We start from the raw sequence: 12,121 nt of genomic DNA on the forward strand, positions 1-12,121 counted from the left end.
TAGTGAGACCAGCTACCGAGAATGACCTGGAATACCGGCTAACGCGAAGCAGGATATCGATAACGTTTCTGGCGGGAAAAATGCCAGAACATCGATTACCAGCTAAGTTGCTTTTACCTCCGATTTATCGAAGCCCAGGAGTAGTGAGACCAGCTGCTGATAATGACCAATGACATCGGCCAACGCGAAGCGATATATCGGTAACCATTCTGACGGGAAAATCGCCAGAACGCCGATTACTAGCCGTGTTTTTTTCCCTCCGATTTATCGAAGTCCAATAGCCCGCCTAGGCTTCCCGACCAAAACGGCGCGTCAGTGGTGATTAAAAATCCGACAGAGGCGCCAGTGAAACAGCTACCCAAAGTGAACACGAGGAAACGCAGCATACAAAATGGACGGACATAATGGAGACCAAAGTGAAGGATGGGCAACAGTGCTATCTATCTCCTCGGATGATAGCAACTGCTCGTCGTCGCCGCCATCAGCTAGAGTCTCATCGCTGGAATCCTATGCCACAACAATTTAATTTAGAATATACATCCACCCAAAACTGTTTCCCCCTAATACTAGAAATTTTCTCTTATTAAATTACTTAAGCTTAAAACTACTACTACTTATAAAAATTTCAACTACCATAAGCTAAGTCTACTTAACGTAAAATCCTAACTTAAATCATGGCGCGGATAACTGCTGCCAAGCAAATCAAAATTGTCCTCGAAATTGTAATTCTTAAATAACTCTTATAGCCATGGCGCGCACAACCGCCGCCGATCCAAAACTGTAAAATGCCATAAATTGTAACTATATATTTAAAAAAAAACTAAAATCAGAGTACAATAAAATGACAGCACCAACAGGCGCTGAAAATATTAAAAAAAAAAAAAAAAAAAAATAGCCATGGCGCGCACAACCGCCGCCGATCCAAAACTGTAAAATGCCATAAATTGTAACTATATATTTAAAAAAAAACTAAAATCAGAGTACAATAAAATGACAGCACCAACAGGCGCTGAAAATATTAAAAAAAAAAAAAAAAAAAAAAATCCAACAACAGATCCATGCCCACTGTGGTGAATTTAACAACAGCTCGCACCCTTACTCGGCCTGCTGCCAAGCGGGACATATTCAAATCTCCGTCCAGGAGCCCAGACGAGCAACCCATGAGCTTCTCGGAAATGGTTGCTGGAACTGGTCCAATCTTTGTGGCACCCACAGTTCCGGCTCCTTTAACGAAAACTCCGGCCAAGAGGACAAACGATGATTTGGACTGCTCCAGTTTTAAGACGCCAAATAAACGTTTATGCGTGACCACCAATTTCAAGTCTCCCAGCATTTTCCCACCCCTCACCACACCCGTTTTCCAAAGCAAGGCAGCCAAATCTGTATACGAGGAATCCAAAACCAGGAATCGACTCTCACACCAGCCGTTACCCTGCAGCACCAATGCTCCTGCACGCAGCGCAACGACGGCACCTCCTCAAAATACAGAAGCTGAGCTGCCACCTTGGAAACTTGTGCCACTAAGCTGCAGAGCGCCACCCATACTCGTTGACGATGTCAAAGAAATTGTCCCGCTCCTGGAAAAGCTAAACTATACAGCAGGAGTCTCCAGCTACACTACCAGGGCAACTGAAGGGAACGGGGTCAGGATCCAGGCCAAGGACATGACCGCCTACCACAAAATCAAAGATGTCCTTATAGCAAACGGCTTTCCTCTATTCACCAACCAGCCAAAGTCCGAGAGGGGCTTCCGAGTTGTAATCAGACATCTCCACCACTCCACTCCATGCTCGTGGATTGTCAAGGAGTTGCTTACGCTCGGATTCACAGCTCGCTTCGTCAGAAATATGACGAACCCGGCTACAGGTGGGCCCATGCGCATGTTTGAAGTTGAGATCGTCATGGCCAAGGACGGCAGTCATGACAAAATTATCTCACTCAAACAAATCGGTGGGCAAAGAGTGGATATTGAAAGGAAAAACAGGACACGGGAGCCGGTCCAATGCTACAGATGCCAGGGCTTCAGGCATGCCAAGAACTCATGCATGAGGCCACCAAGATGCATGAAATGCGCTGGCGACCACCTGTCATCCTGCTGCACCAAGCCAAGAACCACCCCTGCTACCTGCGTCAACTGCTCTGGAGAGCATATTAGTGCATACAAAGGATGCCCCGTTTACAAGGCCGAAAAACAAAAGCTTGCGGCAAACAACATTGACACAAATAAAATACGTACAATTAAAGACGCAACCAACAACTTTTATAGACGTCAAGGCCCTCCTCCACGCAATAACACCCCTCGGCTTCCACACAGCTCAGAAATCGTGAACAGATCAATCGCTGAAGCCCGCCAGGAAGCAGCCAGAAAGTCGATGCTAAATCCATTCCGACAGAACACGAATGACAGAAGGCCACGTTTTTCCTCCCATGACACTGCCATTCAGACGCGGCTGAATAAATGGCGCCGAAACACTAACAAGCTACCCAAAAAGGGTAGGATAACTTCTAAAAACAATGCAATGCCAAGAATGGTACTCAAGACAAGCAACCCAGCGCAAAGACATCTGGAAAATTACCAGGACATGCTCCGAAAACAAAGGAGTGAAGAAACTGACCAGGAACCGGAAAATGGTACTCCAATTCCCATGCAATTTAGCAACGACAGCCCTCCCACTACCAGCAGAGCTGCCAGAGCAAGCTTCAAGCCAAGACTTATTGAAGAAGCCACGCCATCGCCAATAAACTCCAATTACAACTTACAAAAAGGCCTCTCGGACGACCACACAACAAATCTAGCAAATAGAGTCGACAATTTAGAAAAGAAAATTGACAGTTTATTGGCCTTAATCATACAAGGAAGAGTTAACAATCTTGACATGGAAACTTCCAATTAATCCTACATCTACTTATACTTATTCTAACGACATCTATATCCGATGGAAAAGCGCACGTCAGTCTGCTCCCAAACTCCTGCACGGTCATCTCCTTCCTCGACGCAGCCTAATTTTCTTAGAATACAAACTCAATTAGATAATGGCATTAAAATATAAACAATAGAATCAATACTCACACCTCAAAGCATCCGGAAATTCAAGCTTACGAAAACGCACTCCAGCTGATACTGATGAAAGATACGGAAAAATACAAACAAGTCCTATAAGATGAAGCGGTAGATCGATATGAAAAGGATTAGTGTGGCAGAAACATGATGAATAAAAGGCGACTCGCTGCAGCAATTTATGCACAACGTCACTTACCTGAACTATCTTGCCACACGGTCCTGATTAGTATCCCTTATCACCGATGTAATCTACATGCATGCTGCGCTGCAATAGACGGGCTGATCCAGAACGACGAGCGCCTACATTAGTTGACGCTAAAACCTAAAAGCAAAACAATTAACCAATAAACAATTAAACAAAACAATCAAATATTGCTCTTACCTCCTTGACTACAGCCAACTGGTAATCCAATGCAACAAACAAGAAGAGGCGGTCTCCGCAAAAGAAAAACAAAATCGGCAGCTATCGCGATTATAAACACAAAAAATTTACAATTTTACGACGCCGTCTGCACCTCTTGATGCCACTGCATCATCTAGGATCACTAGCGCGGAGCTGACACCACACTTATAAGCCACAAAATCCGTCCCTAAAATGCATAATTTTCCGCAGTATCGTACGTCCAATTATTTTCCGAAAACCTGTAAAGAAAGAAAAAAAACCAATAAGAATATGATACAAAATTAATAAAGGACACACAGAAAAGCGTAATACTTGCCAGGCAAACAAGCAGATACAGATATGCGATTCCATACTCCTGACGCCACGCACGTAAATCCTTCAACGCAACCGACAATAAGAGACAGGCACCGCAAAAGCAAAACAAAATCGCCAACTTTCGCGATTTTAAATACAAAAAGTTGACAATTTTATGATGCCGTCTCCATCTCCTGACGCCAACGCATAAATAAGGATAATTTGCGTGGCGCAGATGCCACATCAATATGGTGCAAAACTTGTCCATAAATTGCATATTTCTCCTCAGTTCTGTATCTTCGACGAATTCTCTCCTAACCTGTAATGAAAGGAAAATAAATAAGAATGCGATACAAAGATTACTCAAGAACACATAAATAATAACAAACCGGACAGACAAAGTAGCAGATGCTAGTGAACGGCTCCATCCTGCTGACGTCAAGCACGCAGCTCCAGCTTCAAAGACTCTAACTATTGAAACAAGGGAACACAAGCTATTACTGGGAAATATATATTTAAAATATAATACTTATCTAATTGCAACTTGATGACTCCAAAACCGCGGCATTCCAGCTGCAATAGCACAATAACAAAGGTCCTCCAAACTAGCTCTTACAAAATGTACCTGAAAAGCAAAAAATAAAATTAAAATCAACGCAATTATAAAAGCAAATACAATACTCACCCCAGACTAGCTTCCTCCTTAAGTACCTGAAAAACAATAACAAACGCTACTATATAAACAAATATACACAAATATAATACTCACCTTAAATTAAATTCCACTCAATGTACCTGAAACAACAAAAATTAATGCAATCATCAAATAACAAATAACAAATATTATACTTACCAAATTCTATTTTTACATCCATTTCCATGCCATTCTTGTTGCGGCCGCTCTCTGCAACAAATCTCGAACCGGCGGCCACTAGCTGCCAATCCTGATGCTACGGCCACAAGACGCGGCGCACCTGGCTCTCCTCGGTGATAGATCGAGCTTCAATCCGCACTGACGACTTCTCACTAGAGAGCACTCCACCACCATAACGCCAGCAGCTCAATAAAAATGCAACGACAGCTGCGTGGGATATGTCTGCGCAACTCCTCTTCCTGACGATCGGCAACTTGCATCTGCAACACAAACAATCTCATTAAACAATTGCATAAATCTGCCACTGACGACATAACGGATCTTCACCAAATGACGGCGGCGCTGGATGCTGCCACCAAGAATAACTCACCTGCAACTCCAGCCGGACATACTTGTTGCAAGTGGCCCACTCCCTGCGGCCACAACAGTCCACAGCCAACACACAACAAAAACTCACCTGTAATGGCTATTTAGGCTCCTCAGCGACTCTATGCTTCCGTCCTTCTGGCGGGGGTACCTGAAAAGAAATAAATTACACAATGTTAGTCCTAAATTTCTATGTTTTCTGTAAAATCGCTACAATTTATTAATGTAAACAAAACATGCAAGACGATAATGTTACCAGTCCATGTCTCTGTCTATAATCTAAAGCCTTCATAAAAAATACTAACTTAACATTAAATACTAATCTATGTCCAAGCCCCAAACTCACCCCATGCAATGTTAAACTCTAAATTCAAATAATTGTACCTACATATTGCATAAATTGTAATCAAAGGCAAAATAAATTTGTGGATGCGGAACAGAATTCATTCTGTCTCCGTACCTCCACCTACAAAGTCGAAGGTCTGCAAACTCAGTCCAATTCGTTGAGGAAAAGAAAACGGAGGCTAGCATGATGGGACCAAAAGCATCATTAAGTCGTCGGCGTCGTTGGTCGCACTAAACTAAGTTTTTATCAGCTTGCCAAGGCAGCGGAAAGCTCGGGGTTAAGTTGAGGGGCAAAAGAGGGTTAAGCAAAATTAAAATAAATAAAAACTTCAAGTTGAAGCGCTTAAGTTGTTTGTTTATCTTCGCCTCTTGGGCATAATTCAACTGCAACATTGTTGCGCCAAATGCAAACAGACATAATGAAGGAGCTAGTCACAGAAGGATCCAAAATTGGTCTATTTGGACATAGTATTTTGTGTCATGCGGCTGCTAATAAAGCTGACACTGTAAAAAGGACCCACTGACAACTGATTGATAACCGAGTTGAGACAGGAACGAGGGTCCAAAAGGGAAATTTGCTACATGGTCAAGTTCCTGCTAGAACGATTTCGCATGTATCGTGCAGTTTAATGACTCGAATGTTAGAAGTTATAATCAATGAAAGCCCTTGCATGGACTAGACATAAAGTTAAAGCATTTAAATTACATTTTTAAAGTAAATTTACAATTCATTTAAATTGTATTTATTTGAATTGCTCATATTGAATATAATGGTTCAATAAAATTCATACTCATACGAAAGTTAGAAATATATATATTGGACACGCAGATTCTAGCGACGCCTACGTTGTTCAAGTACGTTTCAAAACGTTGCTACGTCCACTATAACGGCCTAACCTGCAACGCAAAATCCTTTGAACAATTGTTTTCAACCTTTTTTTCTTCTGTTTGTCAACATAATTTTTAGATATCTTCCCAACACTTCCAATAGCGGAGTAAAGCGTATCTGATAGTCAAGGAAACCATATTAAAACAACAACAGCAGCAAGAGGATTGAAAAAAATAGATGTGTTCAGAGCAGCAATCAAAGAAGGAGCGGTAATCGCCCCTTTTTTGTCCAATAATCTATTAAGGCGTGGCATTAAAGAGTAGACGTTTCTCCTATTATTTATTTGGCTTTATAATCCATCAAAGCAATCTTTAAAACTGTCTCTAACATAAAAAAAAAAAATTTTAAGGTCTACCTACAAAAGTTAATTAAAATGTTAACAGAAAGGTCACCCTTCACACCACTAGCATTGCACGATAATCAAAACCCAATACCAAAGCTGATACACTCCCATTAGTCACCATTAGAAATTCATGAGGTAGTCGAAATGTCCAACTCCTAGCTAGGGGAGAGACAAGAATTTATTAGGCACTCGCTGTCACGGCCCTGTGAGCTAGCAATGCCAACATTAAATAAATACTCGGTATCGGTACAACAAATACACATACATATGTATAAATATTCCTCCAACTTTTTGCAACCTTTACCGGAAGCTTGTGACTGAGCGAGTCCATTGCCAGGAGTACATAGAGCACCTTGTTGGCCACTATCACCGTGTTTGTCGACCGGAACACCTTAAATACCAGTGGGGAGGGCAGAGAGGTGTCGTTACGACGGATAATCGCTTCCCGCGGGACTGTAGAATTTACTACGGTGTTGGGCGGGGCCCACAACTTAACGTGATTCAATGCAGATAATAAAACAAGACATCTCTATTGTTGACTCCACATTTTTACGGTGGCATTCTTAACCTAACAGCTGTCAAAAGTCACTTAGCGGATCTTCTATCGCATTTCAATAATTCGAAATACTACTACGATTGGGAAAGATAATTAAATCACGCCTTTCCGGACTCACCATAATGTTTCCCACTCAAAAAACAAAAGCAAAAGATAATCTTAATAGTACGTAACCCAAACCAAGAATTTTCCATATTGAAAGCCAATGTATTCCCAATCTTGCCAAAGAAAATTGAATTCAATAGAATATTAATTCTCAATGGGTAGTCAATTTATATATATTATTTTTCCCTTCTATTGAAAAGTGCATATTTTTAGTAGTGTTGGAGCAAAACTTTATTGTTGGATTGTTTTTAAATTAGAAACGTAACAAATATGGCGAGAACCTTGAACGTCGGCCAATACGCACTACGCTCTAGCATTGAATGTACTTAGTTATGTAACGATGTGTCCTGGGTGTTAAACGAATATTTATTTTGTGGTGTGAAGTAATACTTATGCACTAATTCGATTTGCTTTACTGGGTTTAGGTGTATGTTTGGTGTGAATGGGGATTTTGCAAATGCAAAATGCAAAACGCAGTCGATAACAATGTTAGCCACATCCTTGAACCATTTTCACTCACAGACAAAAGGCACATACATGCACACTTACTCACACGACAACTGAAAACGTTCCACATACGATCCGTATGCACGCTAGTTGTTTGCTGCTCTCCATTTCTGATTCTCCGTTCCCATTCCCCACGACATATTTCACATTTCATTCCTGCTCGATTGGATGTAGCCAAGTGTTATGCAACTGCTTAAAGGACTTCATCCTGTAATTTCATTGCTGATTTGCGTTGTTTGAGTTGTGATTTGTGTGGTGTTGCCTTTTGTGCCACATCTGGCGTGGATCTCCTCCTCATCATATATCCTCATATCCTGGTAAGGGACCTCATCCAGCTTAGAGCAGATAGCATTTCCGCCGCCAGCAGGAGCAGGTGCAGTGCCCATGGCGATAGTAGCGGCAGAGGCACTTCAGATACTTATAGCCCGCACAGCAGTGATGCGAGTGCAAATGAGAATGCGAGTGATAGTGGCTGTAGCAGGAGCTGTCATGCAGACAGTAGGAGTAGCAGCCGCAGTCGCACATATTTTCGACGTGTATGAGGTCCTTTTGCCTTAACTTGTCTGAAGTCTATAAATCTGGATTTCGCCGTGCGTCCCACCCAGCTCCTTTGCACGCTGTTGCCGAACTGATTTCTTGCCAACGCTTCGATTTTCGACTTGGCTTAGGTTAGTTTGCCTCGACGGTCTCTCGTAGTTACGGGCACGGTCCCAAGTTTGATCGATCACGAAGATACATTTGCGTATTTGGGGGCCAACATTCGTACCAAGAACCGGAGTGAGCTGTAATATATGGGTTAGCACTGTTGTTGTTATGGCAATTCATATGAAAACCATGTCAATTGATTTTAGCCAACTCCATCACTCCGTGTCCAGCGTATGGGAGAAAACGAGAACGCCGCATAAAATTTTTTTTTACGGGAATAATTTTCAAGGGTGATCCTATTGAAATTCGTTTTATATTAGTATTTTAATATTTTTGATTTGTAGATATTTCCAGAGTATACCCTCGTCTAGACCCATAACATGGTTTAACCTAAACATTTTTTGCCTGGTACCGCACACATTACTCAACTCGAGTCGTATGATTAATTTGCAAAATTGTCGCTGATTTTATGACCGAAATATTTTCTGCATTTGGCGATATCAACCCGAAATAGACTTGGCCACATGCACATTCATGTCTGACCCACATTGTCGACGGGGGTACGAGTCACCGCCGTCGGGGATTTACAGATAGAGAGCTTTAACTGCTCTAGTCCTGCGTTCGATGACACACGCGGCAAATGCACAGCTGACGCATAATATACACAATATACGTCATTGTATATTTGTATTTTGGTTTCGAGTTCATCACTTGGAATCCTCGGTCTTACAGACTCTGACGGAGAGCAAATGAGATCAGATCAAGAAATCTGCAGTGGATGAGCTCATAATTAGTTGTGGTTTGCCGTTGCCGAAACGGGTGTATTACAGCTTTTAGTTCCCCATTTTTTTTACGACCCATAATTTTTACTCGCCCACATCCGATTTGCTTATAAGATATCCCCATTTTTGTTATCAATGTAATTTTTTGTGGGAAAGTACCGAGTAACGTGACTTTAATATCAGAAACGGACATAAAAAGCGGTGTAGGGTCTGCCACTGTTGTCAAGTGTCCTTATATTACCAATGGGCAAACGTTTTTTCATCTAGCCAAAACAGGGTTAAAAAGAAATAGCAGGGGTTTAAAGGTTTTGTAGTCTAGAATGATTCAAGTGCACGGTTTTTAGCAGTTTAGTTCGAAAGGTTTTAAATAACACTCAAGGGACAGTGAGGAAGACAAACAACGACGGTGCGCGGACCATATGGACTAGGGAAACAATCGCAGGTGTTTTCCGTCCGTGTGGTAAATAATTGCGTTGCGTGTTTCTTTAGCCACAAAACCGGGATGATAACCGAGGAATCAGTCTAAGTAGCTGACTCTGGAAATTATGCACGTGACGATCAAAAAAACAATAGAGAATTCTTTAGTCGACTTCCCAGACTATCAGATAAACGTTACCTAATGAATTTGCGAGTGTCAAAAAATTTAAAATTTGTATGCTGATCGACTCAGCTATTGATCCTGATTAGGAAATATATGTTCTTTATATGGTAGATCCCCTTCCTTATAACTGTTAGATACTTTCCAATGAATCTAGTAAACCCTTTTACTTACGAGTAACGGGTAAAAAAAGGGCATTGTAAAAGCCACAGCCAAACAAACACATTTCAATCATAATTCAGGACAGACAGGAAAATAGCGATTATGCCGACGACCGCATAGTAGCTAGGGGGTATATTCAGATGGTCTGAAGGGCCGACGTAGACCGGAGGTGTAACTGATGCTACACGGGGATGTGCCTCAAAGTGGCACTTGCCAGGTTTTTGGCACAAGTTGGCCTGCCACATGCCAACGCAAGTTGGTGCTGCTGCAACTGACCCATCCTCATGTCACATGCAACAACATCATGCTTGTATTGCAGCTGCAACTGCAGCTCGCTCTGAAACTTAGACATTCCATGTCCTTGCATTGCCGCCTCACGGACAAGAAAAAATTGTGTTATAAAACCGCATGCAGTGATTTGGTCAATACTCGTGGAGTATTAGGGTATACTATATTCGTTGAAAACGAAATGATTTGGGTCACTAGCTGAGTCAATCAGGGTTTGTGTCATGAGCTCAACAAGTTAGAAAGTTCAGTTTAAGCATGCAGATCTAGTCGCGCTGTTCAGAACGTTGTTAAATGGAATTAAAATAGCGATGGCACATTATGCATTTTATTGCTACCTGTCTACGTTATATTAAAACCTCAAAGTGTACGTGTTTGTAATAACATTGCCATTTTATGTATTAAACATTCAATAATAAAACAGATATCACCATATATAAAACGTCTTTATCGATAAAATTACATCGCGGATCATAGCCTTTGGATATCACAATGTTATAACATTAACGATTCGTGTCTGGTAAATACTATTACACACACGCTTATTTATATTATTTTCCGAGCATAACGAACTCGTAACTATTCGCGAATCAACGGTCCCCCACAAGTGATTGCTTTCTATTTAAGAATAGGGTTGGTCCCCGTCCACAATGTTGCCAGTAATCAGAGAAACCTATCCCCCGTCGTCGACCGATTATCACCTTTTTAAGTCTCGTGCTTTGCTCGTATTTGTCATCATTGCCTCGTAGTGACCCCTTCGCAGAACCCAATTCGTTGAATTGTCTGCCTCAACATGTAATGGAAAAGTTTGTAAACTTTTCCACATAACCGCGGCAGGGGAAAACTACGACAAAAGTGACATAGTCCTATCAATTGAACAAAGGTGAAACGAAGAAAAGTATTTGCTCGAAAAGTGCAAAGTGGGTAAAATTCCATTAGACCTCGAGTTCAACAGATATTCGAATTATTTGCGCTGCTCATTAGTAAGCCGTTTATGCCAGTCCTAAGTCACAATAACACATATTTTTAAGTCGCCTCAATGAACATATAAACAAATTGAATTGTATTTCAAGACAACTGCGTATTGACGACAGCGTCAGTACAGTCTGTCTGTACCTGATGGATGCATTCATTGACATTTAGGTGAGACAAGAAACGCACAAGTCATAACTTAACGATCAAAACAACCGGTAAGAGGAAAGGTTTGAATCTGAGTTCTCCATACGAAGACATATTTACCTCTTCGAATTTTAAAAATAATAAAGCTTATATTTTTCAGTCCGGAAATGCAAGTATTAAACATTGCCTTCATTATTATTAATTTTTAACTAAAATTTATAAAAAGTGAAACTCTAACATGACTTATTTTTTAGTGAGTCAATTCCCATATTCCTATAGTTATACCCCGAACTCGAACTCGAATATAATATTCTCTCTTGTTTTTCAAAATAATTTAAAAATTTCTCTCTTGCAGTCCGATTGTCGTTATAATTGGACTGTTGTGATCTGCCTTGTTTTCTTGTTGCCTTCGTTTAACTTCCTTTTAGACGCGAACTCTTTGAGAATTCATTCACCTTATAATCAAGCAAACCAGTTGTGGTTAATGTGTTTCGCTTTTTTCGTTTTCGTTTTGATTTTTATTAATTTTAAAAATTAATTTTCCCTGTTTTATATGCGCAATGAAATATAGAATATTTAGCTACGATTAAATTCAGCCAAGAGTGCGAGGTTTGTGGATTAATAATCACAAAATCTTTAAAATAATGTCAAACGGAGAGGGAAATGATGCGCCTGCACCCAAGTCAATTAGCATAAGTATGTTTTGTATGAATATGTGAATGTTAAAAAATTTCTACGATCTGTTTTTTTTTTCGGAAGCATATAACGTATGTACTCTCGTTCGCTT

General features: G+C 40.9%; 1 protein-coding gene and 1 long non-coding RNA gene across 4 annotated transcripts; both read right to left on the reverse strand.

Moving 5' to 3' along the window:
- Nucleotides 1–4,037: 4,037 nt before the first annotated feature.
- On the reverse strand, nt 4,038–5,267 carry LOC117139040. 3 transcript variants are annotated; one of them, XR_004459351.1, is made up of 5 exons: nt 5,003–5,267; nt 4,612–4,892; nt 4,528–4,553; nt 4,444–4,469; nt 4,038–4,383 (listed from the first exon to the last, which is right to left on the reverse strand). It is a non-coding gene; the product is annotated as an uncharacterized LOC117139040 (long non-coding RNA). The 3 variants fall into 3 exon arrangements; XR_004459350.1 differs by having other exon boundaries at nt 4,040–4,077; nt 4,148–4,383; nt 4,612–5,267; XR_004459349.1 differs by having other exon boundaries at nt 4,612–5,267.
- Nucleotides 5,268–7,484: 2,217 nt separating this feature from the next.
- On the reverse strand, nt 7,485–8,607 carry LOC117139039. The gene has a single exon (XM_033301141.1). The coding sequence runs from the start codon at nt 8,266–8,268 to the stop codon at nt 8,080–8,082; it is 189 nt and encodes a 62-aa protein (XP_033157032.1). The 5' UTR covers nt 8,269–8,607; the 3' UTR covers nt 7,485–8,079.
- Between the last annotated feature and the right edge of the window lie 3,514 nt (nt 8,608–12,121).

Source organism: Drosophila mauritiana, chromosome 3L (genome assembly GCF_004382145.1).
Source record: "Drosophila mauritiana strain mau12 chromosome 3L, ASM438214v1, whole genome shotgun sequence".
Taxonomy (NCBI): Eukaryota; Metazoa; Arthropoda; class Insecta; order Diptera; family Drosophilidae; genus Drosophila; species Drosophila mauritiana.

What these genes read in the sequence shown, in the direction of transcription:
- LOC117139039 (XM_033301141.1), bottom strand. Translation starts at nt 8,268, where the DNA reads ATGTGCGACTGCGGCTGCTACTCCTACTGTCTGCATGACAGCTCCTGC.